The sequence below is a fragment of the Dendropsophus ebraccatus genome, chromosome 8, assembly GCF_027789765.1.
Source record: "Dendropsophus ebraccatus isolate aDenEbr1 chromosome 8, aDenEbr1.pat, whole genome shotgun sequence".
NCBI classification, from domain to species: domain Eukaryota; kingdom Metazoa; phylum Chordata; class Amphibia; order Anura; family Hylidae; genus Dendropsophus; species Dendropsophus ebraccatus.
In genome coordinates, this window is record NC_091461.1 from 107,665,678 (window position 1) to 107,678,105 (window position 12,428).

General features: G+C 44.1%; 2 protein-coding genes across 4 annotated transcripts in view; one reads left to right on the plus strand and one right to left on the minus strand.

Moving 5' to 3' along the window:
• The window catches only part of ITGB3BP (integrin subunit beta 3 binding protein), a 29,596-nt gene extending 28,662 nt beyond the window's left edge, over positions 1-934 (minus strand). The window contains exon 1 of the mRNA XM_069981374.1: positions 729-934. Coding sequence (XP_069837475.1) covers positions 729-733 — 5 coding nt within the window. The 5' untranslated portion in view covers positions 734-934. The remainder of the gene's footprint in view (positions 1-728) is intronic.
• A 63-nt stretch (positions 935-997) lies between these two features.
• EFCAB7 (EF-hand calcium binding domain 7) overlaps positions 998-12,428 on the plus strand; it is a 36,205-nt gene continuing 24,774 nt past the window's right edge. The window contains exons 1-6 of one of the 3 annotated variants that reach the window (XM_069981369.1): positions 998-1,083; positions 5,085-5,272; positions 9,372-9,583; positions 10,350-10,436; positions 10,727-10,904; positions 11,513-11,628. In XM_069981369.1, coding sequence (XP_069837470.1) covers positions 5,086-5,272; positions 9,372-9,583; positions 10,350-10,436; positions 10,727-10,904; positions 11,513-11,628 — 780 coding nt within the window. In that variant the 5' untranslated portion in view covers positions 998-1,083; position 5,085. Of the gene's footprint in view, positions 1,084-1,181; positions 1,228-4,616; positions 4,636-5,084; positions 5,273-9,371; positions 9,584-10,349; positions 10,437-10,726; positions 10,905-11,512; positions 11,629-12,428 lie in introns of those variants that run through there. The other 2 variants (XM_069981370.1, XM_069981372.1) reach the window with 2 other exon arrangements.

The following is a 12,428-nucleotide window of genomic DNA, read 5'->3' on the forward strand; positions in this document are numbered from 1 at the left end:
ACTGTCAAAAGCAGTCAGCATCTCTACAAGAAGGTGATAAAGGCCGCCGTCCTTCAGATATGACACTGATCTCGGCCTGTCACCTGCTCCTTCCAGAAACTTCATCACTAGAGGTCACAGACGGTGAGATCAGGGGAGCAATGACAGATGATCACTCAGATCTGTGAAATTCTCAATATATGCAAATAAAATTACAGCTTCTACTACAGCGCCACCTAATGGTGACTTTTTAACAAGTTTTTATTAAATAAAGGGTGTGTGCATGACCTGACGTCAGATTATCCAATTTTCATCGTTTTTTGGCAGCAGACATGCCCCCCAGCCCTCGTATTCAGATGTTTAGTGTAATATTGTTTATATATATATATATATATATATATATATATATATATATATTATTATTATTTTTTTTATTTATTTATATTTATATATATATATATATATATATATATATATATATATATATATATATATATATATATAGTGAAGTTAGTGCACTGTAGCTGTGTCATGCTGATACTCGTGCTCCCTCCCAGCCAGCTCCTCATCCTCTGTTATAGACAGAGGATAAAACATAATAAACACAAGTTATCCTGCAGTGCATGATGGGAGATGTAGTCTTTATAATCATTGGGGAAACCCCCGTCCTATCGCGCTTATACCCCGGCCCCTGCTGACCAGTAACACACAGCACGGCTTATGACAGACACTGAGCGACTTCTACTCACGGCATGTCTACACTTCCCTCGAAAGACTTCTTATTCCGACATTGGCGCCCTGTGCAACGCTAAACCCTTCCTCCCCGGAACGAGAGTTAGGTGATAAGGTTCCGCACCACGGACATTTTATCTTATTATTCTGAACACATTTATGAACCGTAGTTTATCGCGTTTCTTTGGCACCTCCTTTAGCCTGTTGGACTCGGCTAATTAAGATAATTAACAGTTACATATTGACAGTACATTGAACCCGTGGCGGCCATATTGGTTATTGGAATAATGCGTCACTTCCGGTTCAGCGTTCCCCTGGTAACGGAGCAGCAGCAGAAGGGAACGGACCGAACTGAGGACTGGGCACTGTAGAGTGAGTAGATGGAGGGTCCTAGGGCTGTGTATTGGATGTGATAGATGGGAGGGCAGCCTTCTCCTTACCCCAGGAGCTAGCACTCTATTCTGACATGTCATATATATAATTCTGCGGTGGAGGCGTCCAGAATACGGACCTCAGGTCCGTATTCCGTGTATTACACGCTCATTCCGGCGTCCAGATGTCAGACATAAGGCCAGCTTTGTCCACAGCAGAAAAAAATCTATGTCCTAGTTCACACTGTGAATTACTGCACTGATTCCCAATGAAGACAGTGTGGAGTGGCTGTAACCATGGTCGCCAGCTTCTCTATCAGCCAATATGACGTACAGACTCTTCATGGCAATCACGTCAATGGGAACGCTGCAGCTTTACCCAAAAATTCTTCTACTTCTATTATTATTAATATTATTATTAAGCATTTTAAAGTAACCGACCGAGCTTATTATTATTGAGCGTCTCCAGTTGCAGCAGTCAGTCTTGGGCCCAACATAGCAGCCGCCATTCTTTCCCTATACACCAGGGATGTCAAAGTCGCATCCCTCCAGCCATTGCAAAACTACAATTCTCATCATGCCAGACCAGCCAAAGCTTTAGCTGTCCAGGCGTAATGGGAATTGTAGTTTCTCAACAGCTGAAGGGCTGTGTCCTACACTTAGGGCCCTATTCCACCGGACAATTATCGTTTGCATAATCGTTAACGATCTCAAACGACCGCTATTGCGAAAGACCTGAAAACGTTCACTCATTTCCATAGAACGATAACCGTTACTTATGATCCTATTTGCGATAGTTTTTTCTTTGCTATTTCTCCGCTATTGCGTTCGTATCTACTGCGAACAACCGAACGACATCTTATTCAATGCGAACGATTTGCGAACGAGCAACGATGAAAATAGGTCCAGGTCTTATAAAGCGATCAACGATTTCTCGTTTGGTCGTTAATCGTTAACTGCATTTCAACCGAACGATTATCGTTTAGATTCGAACCGTTTAACGATAATCGTCCGGTGGAATAGGGCCCTTAGGCTGCATGGAACACGGACGTGGAATACATGTTACAGACTTCCCAGACTTTTTGGCGCCCCCCCACCACCACCTGAACGCAGTTATCAGAATCAGTATCATACAGTATAATGCCCTTAAAGTGCCCCCACACAGTTTCAAGAGCCCCAATACATAGATACAATAGTTATCTTATAACACTATTACCACCATACAGAGATTACATATTGCCTCAAAACTGCTCTGAACAAAACAGAAAGATATCACCAATGATACCATTACATAATACTGCCACACCCTGACCACTATCACTACAACCCTAAGGGGCGTCTTCTCTTTTCAGAGTCTTTCACTCCTTCTTTTTCTCTCCATTCATCCCAGGCCTCCTTGAAGTCTTCTCCTGGCTGTGAATCTTGTCTCCAGAATCTGCCAGAGAAATAGTTTAGGCTCCAACACATACAGTAGTTAGGTCCCCAGTACCCCTATATAGTAGTTACACCCCTCTGTGCCCCCATAGATCTAAGGTGTCCCCACATAATTATTATTAGGTATGCTCTGTGCCCCAGTATAGTGGTACGATCCCTATATAATATAGGCCCCTCTGTGCAGCCCCAATGTAGTATAAACCCCTTGTGTGCTGCCCCAAGCAGTATATGGATCCCTTGTGTGCTGTCCCCAGTAGTTTATAGACCCCCTGTGTGCTCCGACAGTAGTATATAGACCCTCTGTGTGCTGCCCCCAGTAATATATAGACCCCTTGTTTTCTGCCCCCAGTAGTATATAGACCCCTTGTTTGCTGCCCCCAGTAGTATATAGACCCCTTGTTTGCTGCCCCCCAGAAGTATATAGACCCCTTGTTTGCTGCCCCCAGTAGTATATAGACCCCTTGTGTGCTGCCCCAGTAGTATATAGACCCCTTGTGTGCTGCCCCCAGTACTATATAGACCCCTTGTGTGCTGCCCCCAGTAGTATATAGACCCCTTGTGTTCTGCCCCCAGTAGTATATAGACCCCCTAGGGTGCTGCTTCCAGTAGTATATAGACCTCCTAGGGTGCTGCCCGCAGTAGTATTACAGACCCCCTAGGGTGCTGACCCTTTATGTGTTAGCACCCCTCCAATATCCCCCTGGTAGGCATCCTCCATGACAAAAAAAACAAACATTTATTCTCACCTGATGTCCTGTGCGTTTCATCTCCTCTGCAAACGGCACTCGAGTGACGTTACTTGAGCATCGACGCTGGGACACCAGGGAGAGAGCCCCCCCTTGTGACCGCAGGAAAAACACTTTCAGCGGCCACAAGAGTGACTGACAGGGTGGGAGCCAATGGCTTCCGGTCTGTCAGTGTTGCTGCATCTAACTATGAGAGCACTATAATATACTATAGAGAGGTACATTTTCCCATCACTATGTAATGGCCCCCATTAGAAGCCACTGCCTGTGACGTCTCTTCCCTGTGGGGGTCTTATAATGTAGCTGTAATAGGAAAGTGTAGACGCGTGCAGTGTGTCTCTTTTAGATGGGTTACTTCATCCATGAGAGCTGCTTATTAACTTTCCCTCCCAAGTGAAAAAGAAGAATCCCTTTATCTCTCAGGAGCAGAAATCCAATGAGTCCTGAAGGAGACCCTGGGTTTGGCTGACTGTGGTGCTGGGGGATAAGTAGTGACTGTAATGTGCTGCAGGAGATTTCCTATTCAATAATGTTAGAGACTGTAAGAGCAACAGCACTAAAAATCATGGTGCCAATGTCGTAATATGTGTAAATCTAATATCTCTCTTGTCTGAAACTATCCAGTTATGGACACCTCTGCAGCATCAGGTCCAGGGTAGTAATAGTATTGATGAGAATCAATATTTTCCTCATGATCTGATTCCCAAGGCCTGGACCCCATATCCCTGTGATGTCTCCTGTGGTATCACCAGATCCTGTAAGGTGTGAGGTGCGGACCCCATATCCCTGTGATGTGTCCTGTGGTATCAGCATCCTGTAAGGTGTGAGGTGCGGACCCCATATCCCTGTGATGTCTCCTGTGGTATCACCAGATCCTGTAAGGTGTGAGGTGCGGACCCCATATCCCTGTGATGTGTCCTGTGGTATCAGCATCCTGTAAGGTGTGAGGTGCGGACCCCATATCCCTGTGATGTCTCCTGTGGTATCACCAGATCCTGTAAGGTGTGAGGTGCGGACCCCATATCCCTGTGATGTGTCCTGTGGTATCAGTATCCTGTAAGGTGTGAGGTGCGGACCCCATATCCCTGTGATGTGTCCTGTGGTATCAGCATCCTGTAAGGTGTGAGGTACATACCCCATATCCCTGTGATGTCTCCTGTGGTATCAGCATCCTGTAAGGTGTGAGGTGCAGCCCCCATATCCCTGTGATGTCTCCTGTGGTATCAGCAGCAGATCCTGTAAGGTGTGAGGTACAGACCCCATATCCCTGTGATGTCTCCTGTGGTATCAGCATCCTGTAAGGTGTGAGGTGCGGACCCCATATCCCTGTGATGTCCCCTGTGGTATCAGCAGTAGATCCTGTAAGGTGTGAGGTGTGGACCCCATATCCTGGTGCCATTAGACTAGATGCCTATTTCCATTGCTTCATGATCTCATAGCACTTTTGGTGATGGTTCTGCAGGGCCACAATACAACAACCTGCAATGCAGTGTCATGTACTGTACAGCAGCTCTTCCGTCGGATTGGATTAAACAGACTAGTCTTCACCCCCACACATCAGTGAGCCTTGGGCCCCATTATCCTGTCGGTGGTCACTGGTTGTCCTTTCTTGGACATTTTACTGGTCAGTACTGACCACTACATACTGCGGTCACCTCACAAACCATTCAGGAGACGCTTATCCATGAGAGCTGCTTATCAACTTTCTCTCCTTCCAGCCTTCAGCTGCCAGGGCATGCTGGGAGCTGTAGTTTCACAACAGCTATAGTACCATGGGGTTGGGAGCATTGATGTATAGTAACAAAGTATTTGTCTCTTGCAGAATGTCAGGCCTGTACGGAAGCACAACGTCCCTGTCGAGTAAACGCTATACATCCGATGAACGATCAGAAACCCAGAAGCTTCATCCTAATGACACGGAGTCATTTTACACATCTTGTCGAGCTGCTTACCTGAGTGTCTTCAAGAGCAGCCTGGAGAACATCACAGACCGGCCGCAGCTATGTCAAGGTATTCAGCTTTGTGCTTGTGTCTGGTGGCTGGTCAACAGGCCTCATACACATAGGATACAGTTCATTGCAATTTCTACAAATTGCAGGAAAATGTGATAACAAAAAAATTGTAAATAAGGAGAAGCAAATGTGACAACTAGCAAAAATGCTGTGGGCCTATAACAACCAATCAGAGCGCAGCTTTTATGCAGAAATTTAATTTAGAGAAATGAAAGCTGCGTAGTGATTGGCTGCAATGTGGTGAAAATGTATGTTAAGGGGGATTTCCGATTTTCCGCTCATTCTGATTAGCTGTTCGGGTGAGCCCCTGTGCCTCTGTACGCAGTGTATATCAGCAGCAACCACTGGCTCGGCACTGTTTAGTGGTGATCTTGCCAGGGTACTGTATCTCAACTCCTATTTGTGCCACCACTACACAGTGTACAGAGCCAAGGGTTCTAGCTAATATACCTTGTGTATATCGGGACATTGTAGCTTGCCCAATTAGCTGATCCAGCGGGGGTGCTGTGCTTCAGAACCCCATTCATCCTAAAGATAGGTCATCAAAATCTGGAATTCGAGAAACTCTTTGAAGATACTCACCTGCCCTGATCCCCTGTAGGTGCTGTTCTGATGCTTTCGTTTTCCGCCGCTCATCACTGCTGGTTCCTGTGATGCATCAAAGGTTCGTCCATACGAACTTTCTGATATCTTCCTCTAGCTGCTTACCTCCCCTTTCCGGCACCACTTTTTTTATACAGTGGTATCTTGGTATAACTTAGATTGAGAACGTTTTCCAAGAAGAGCTCACAGTTTTTCAAAATTTTGACTTGGTTTAAGAGCATTGCTTTGGTTTAAGAGCTCCCTGTACTGGGTGGGACAGGAAGTGGAGGAGGGGCATAGTCTGACTTGTACTTTGACCCAGGAAGTCTCCCTCACCTTTAAAATCATAGCAGATCCACTTCAGGCTGGGGCTTACATCAGGGGACAGGACTTTAGAGGTAATGTCTCCATAGCTCTATCCCCTCTCTCCCTGGACAGAAAGTGCTGCTATACTGTGCTCACCCTATACCCTGCGCATTCCTTCCTGCAGACTCTGTCCTCTCTTGTGTTTACCTTCCTCTCCATTTCTGCTATAATGTGCCTGCACTTACACTCAGCTATACACACTGCTGCTATAATCTGCCTCCATTTAGTGTACTATTAGACGGGCCGATAGGGGCCCGATAATAAATGTAAACAAGCGCCGATCGGCTAGATCGGCGCTCGTTTACAGGGCCTATTACACGGCCCGATAATCGTTTAACAAGGTCTGCAGGGACATTGTTACCAATGTCCTTTCAGCCCTTGCTAAACTGGTATACATTACCTATGCCGGGTTCAGGGCTCCTCCTGCTCCTCTTCTCCCCGGGTCCTGCGCGCTGCAGCTTCAGATCGGTCTGTCTTAGCTAACAGGCCACTCAGCCAATCACTGGCCGCGGCGGTCCTGGCCTGTGATTGGCTGAGCGGCCATCAGTTAAGACAGGCCGCTGTGAAGCTGCAGTGCGCCGGACCCGGGGAGAAGAGGAGCAGGAGGAGCCCTGGACTATGGATAGGTAATGTATTCTTTTGCAAATCGTTAGCCGCTGGCCGTGCACCGCTATTACACGTAGCGGTGCGTGGTCGGTGGCCGACAATTATAGGTCTGAACCTATATCAACGATCAGCCAATGACAACGATCATCGGCTGATCGTTGTGTTTATTACACGGAACGATAATCGGCCGGATCGGGCCGATTCGGCTGATTATCGTTCCGTGTAATAGTACCCTTACACTTCACCATTTACACTGCTGTATATAAAGTTTCTGTCACTGTCCTCCTGCACAGCTCTGTAATTCTCCCTTCCTGATTGGTCCATGCGGAACACACCCTCCTTCCCCATTGCTGTCATGTGACCACACAGACCTCTGACAGCAGCCCTGCGTCTATATTCTAGCCTGTTGTACTACACAACTGCATTATGGGGATCTGAAGTTCCATCCTGTATCTACAAACTGCTGCTGTTTTTCAGGGTTATGCACTTACTATACATTATACTCCACATGCTGATTGCTATACTGTACAGTAACTTATAATATCACATATTCAGCTGTTTCTTGATGTTTGTTTCATTTGTTTTACATGTTATTCAGAATATAAAATCATTATTTTTGGGGTGTGGAACCAATTGTCTGCATTTCAATGATTTCTTATGAGAAAATTAGCTTTGGTGTAAGAGTGGATTTGGATTACAAGCACGGCCCCGGAACGAATTATTGTATAATTATTATAATAATTATACAAGGCACCACTGTATTTGTATGTCCCGCCTTTTTCGATAAATTCTCTCAGAAAGAAATATGTAAATGAGTTCTTTTGGTGCACTGTGGGCCTTCCTTGCCCCCCCCCCCCCAAATAAATTGTTCTGCTGCCTCCTATGTTCACTCCTCCTTATGCATACTATGTATTCAGCTATACATAAGCAGGCCGGTCTTCTTACCGCGCATGTACAGGAACAGCGCCTGTACGGAGATGGGCTGCAGTTACTGTGCATGCACAGTAAAGAGACCGGCCTGCTTATGTATAGCTGAATACATAGTATGCGTAAGTAGGAGTGAACATAGGAGGCAGCATAACAGTGCATTGGAGGGCTGAGGTATGGGGCTTTATAAAAAATGGCGGGTCATACTAATAAAACAAAAGTGGCACCAGAAAGGGGAGGTAAGTGGCTACAGTAAGATATTGTACGGACAAACCTGCTAATGGTTTCCCTATAAGCGCAAAGGAGCTGTCTTCTCAGCCAATCACTGTGCTGTATTTTTTTTTTGTGAATGAGAGTGTATATTTTGCATCTTCTTTTTTTTAAATATATAAAAATGTATTGAAATTTTGTCAATATAAAATGTTTACATGAATAGACAGTAAGGCTATTTTGCATCTTTGCTGGCTGATTTGAAATACCTCAACCCTGTCATTCCCATTGCAGCATTATATTCATTGGTTAGGAGAAATGAGCTGCATGTAGAAATGTAACCCTATAGGTGAGTGCTAGGCACTGTTTGCATCGCTTCCTGTTGTCGCTGTGGCCCCTGCAGGACTGTACAGCACAATGCAGCAGCCAGGAGGCGGCACGGCGGGGGTTAATCGCCAGCGTTCTGCTATGTTGATAGAGAGATAAATCCTGATGACACGTTGGATTTTTTCAGTCGTGATATCCTAATTACGCCACGGCTAGTTTAACAGGCGGTCACATTCAGCAGATGTGCTTAGCCTAATGAAGGCTTTCAACATTATGGCAAAAGATTTTTTTTCCCCAGCAGCTAATGGCAGGTTTCTCATAATCCAGCTTCAAAAATAGTAGTGCTGAGAACAAATGTTATCTCCTTTCGGCTTGTTATGTCTTTCATCTCTTTCCACGAGCCACTTAAGCAATTGACCAATTATTATTATACGAGCGCCGGTGTCAAGGTCGCGGAGAACAGGCCGCCAGAATACCAAATATTTCCCGTCATTATATGATGATTAAGCCCTCCTCGGGCCGCAAGAGAAGCGGGGCTTTGTGCCGGAGCTTAAGGGGTTAACCGTCCCTGGATCTGGGAACATGTTCCCAGGAGATAAATGAGCAGGAATGAAAATAATTTTCCTGCGGTCTAATTCACAGGCTATAACGTTACAGCGAGCGGGGGTCACGTGACCAAATGTGTTTCAAGGAGCCGTGACCTTAAGATGGGTACTCCGGAGCGTCTTCACTGGTTGACAAGAGTCAACCAGCATGTAGGCTGGCTTTGTTAAACATGGCCGCTTACATTTTCCCAAAAGGGGTCTTCCTTTTAGAGGAATTAGATATGCTGTAAGTGTTTGATAGCGGTCCAAACTGATCCTAATAGCAGGGTTGTTGGGATCTATGTTGTTACAACATAAGTAACACAACCATTCAAAGTCATTCCCTGCTATGGTGAATGGGACATACAGAAACATAAGAGACCTTATTTATATTGATGTAGGAAATTCCCCAAATTGATCTTTGATATTTGCTGATATAAAATCAAGTGGATCAGTTCATTCAACCGTTTCTTTACATTTTCTTCCTCTCTGCAGTTCTCCAACAGGCTGGACGTAACCCATCTAAACGAACCCTTAGCAGGTACTGGACTGCAAAGACCAAGGAACTCAACTTTGATGACTTCTGTACCATTGTGAAAAAAGAGAAAGCTGTCGCAAAAGCTGACCTCCTGAAAGCCTTCCGGAAGCTTGACCCTGCTAACAAAGGATATATCCTCCATGATGACTTCACCAAGATCTTCACCACTGTATGTGCACCAAACACTTCCATACTGATATCTATCTATCTATCTATCTATCTATCTATCTATCTATCTATCTATCTACATATATTTTATCTATCTATCTATCTATCTATCTATCTATCTATCTACATATATTCTATCTATCTATCTATCTATCTACATATATTCTATCTATCTATCTATCTATCTATGTAAAGATGTTCCGCAGCACACCAGCATACGTATAAAAGGTGATTTATTCCAAAAAAATACAGAGAAGTACAAAAGATGCGACGTTTCGACCTCCTCACGAGATCATTATCAAGGCTTGATAATGATCTCGTGAGGAGGTCGAAACGTCGCATCTTTTGTACTTCTCTGTATTTTTTTGGAATAAATCACCTTTTATACGTATGCTGGTGTGCTGCGGAACATCTTTACATACTTTTGGGGATCCCCGAGCCAGGGGACTGACTCTGTACAGCACCTGCTTCATGAACCTTTGGATGTGCGGCTTCTTCCTGTTTCTATCTATCTATCTATCTATCTATCTATCTATCTATTTATCTATCTACATATATTCTATCTATCTATATCATATCTATCTATCTATCTATCTATCTATCTATCTATCTATCTTAGATGTACAGTATCTATTTATGTCAAATCTATTTTTTTTGTCTGAGTCTCTTTACATCTTTCCATGTCTCTCATCTCTATTTCTTGTCTACCTATTGCCTCTTCTATATTTGACTACACCAAGATTAAAAACCTCTATTATGGTTTACAGAAAGGAGAGAAGATGTCTCCAGAGGAGGTGAGCGCCATTCTCCGCCTGGCTGATGTTAATAGTGGTGGCAAATTAGATTATAATAAGGTAAGTGCTAGAGACACAAGTTATTGTTATACCACACATGTTGGCATATGTAACTAACTTGATACGTAACGTGTTATATAATTGAAGGGGTATTCCCTCTAGCTAAGTAATCGGTGGGCTTTATACTTTACTCAGGCCCCGAGCCAAACATTTTTCAAATTGAAAGTGCCCACTTAAAGATATTTATTAAAAAATTTGGATATGTTATGCAGGTATGCAGATGATCAGATCTGGAGCATGCTCAGATCTTTGTTATAATTTATAGTGACGTTTGCACCTTTTCTGTACAGTTCTGTAACGCTTTCTTCAGCACATGTGACCAATGTGCCAAGACGACAATGGAGAGAATGGAAACGAACAGCCGGGCCAAACGCCAGCAGTTTGGGAGCCAGATTGAAACGTCTCCGGAACGTTCTGCGTCCCCACGCAATCAGAGGTTTAATGATGGTGACACAACTCCACGGAAAGGTACAGGATCATATAATAATAATAATAATAATAATAATTTTATTTATATAGCGCCAACAGATTCCACAGCACTTTACAATTCTGTGGGTACATACATAGACAAAAATAGACATTACAGAGATACACATATTATCCATACATGAGGATTGAGGGCCCTGCTCGCAACAGCTTACAGACTATTAGGAGGGGTTTTGAAACAAAAAGGCAGAGGGCAAAAGTGTTTAATTGTTAAAATGGTCCGGCCATCTTTATAATTTGGGCAGTGCAGGTAGAGGTGGGTGAACCAGTCACTAACCAGTGCCTGCATCTACAGGTCTGCATGTGTCATATAAACAGGGTCCCCCTTTATTAACGCTCAGTAGTCAGTGTCCTGTCTTTAATAGTAATAACCAGTACATGCAGTAAGGTCATGTGCTTATACATGGCAGCCAATAAGAAATAGAGATGCAGGGAAAACATGGGTATTGGACAAAGTAAGCGTCTAGGCCTCACCTGTCCTAGCATCTATCAGAGAGCTTTATTGGTTGAGATGGCGCCACTAATATATTTACAGTGTATAATGTATTGTCTGGGTTACAATAAAGAATAATTCTTTTATATTTCTATAGTGGAAAGTAAATCCTTGCGCCCATCATCAGGCCGAAACTACAAAGGGACAGCGTCCACTGTGATTAATGTGGGGCCCCTCAAGATTTCCAGAAACATGGAACCCAGTGATCTGCAGGTAAGCATCCGATATACAATTCCCAGAATTGTGCAACTTATCATAAATAACGTCACCTCTATGAATCTGATTACATAGTGTATTGTGGAGGAGTACGTCGGGCGGATTTGCTGACGTATACCAGTGACAGATTCCTCCATCATTTGTCACTATATAGGTACAAAGCAGCATATGTCGCCCATTGGATGCCATGATATAGCCCAGCATTGTACATTATTCTATTCAGCACACTCTTATGTGCAATAGATTACTATAGATTTATGAATGTATAATCCACAATGCAGATCAGTTTCCATACAAAAACTATTCACAGCCTGTAAATCTGTTATGTAAAATCTTATCTGGACTAAAGGCAGCCGGAACGGCCGTTAATCAGCCAGGAACAGCTGATAATCATTTGGTGTAATAGGGCCCTTACCCCACTGGATATTATGCATCAACGTTGTTGTGCTGTCTATGGGGCTGATAGAATCAGCTAAGTGCAGTACTCAGCTCCGTCCATCAGATCCATAGACTTGGATGGAGCTGCACAACACACTGCTTGGCCGTCCTTTCCATTTAAAGCCTCCCAGTAATTACTGGGAGTTCCATTAGCCATACACGTATCACCTATGCTGTAGTTCTCATAAAGCCCTGTGCACAAAATGAACTTTTAGATAGATTCCATTGTGAATTCAGTGATCAAGTCCCATCCAATTTTGCCACCAAACTGTGACCCATTGTATGAAAAGGCAAACTGCATTGTCAACCATACAACCATCTAAATCTACATCAGTGCAGCTGAAAATGTATAGTGCGTG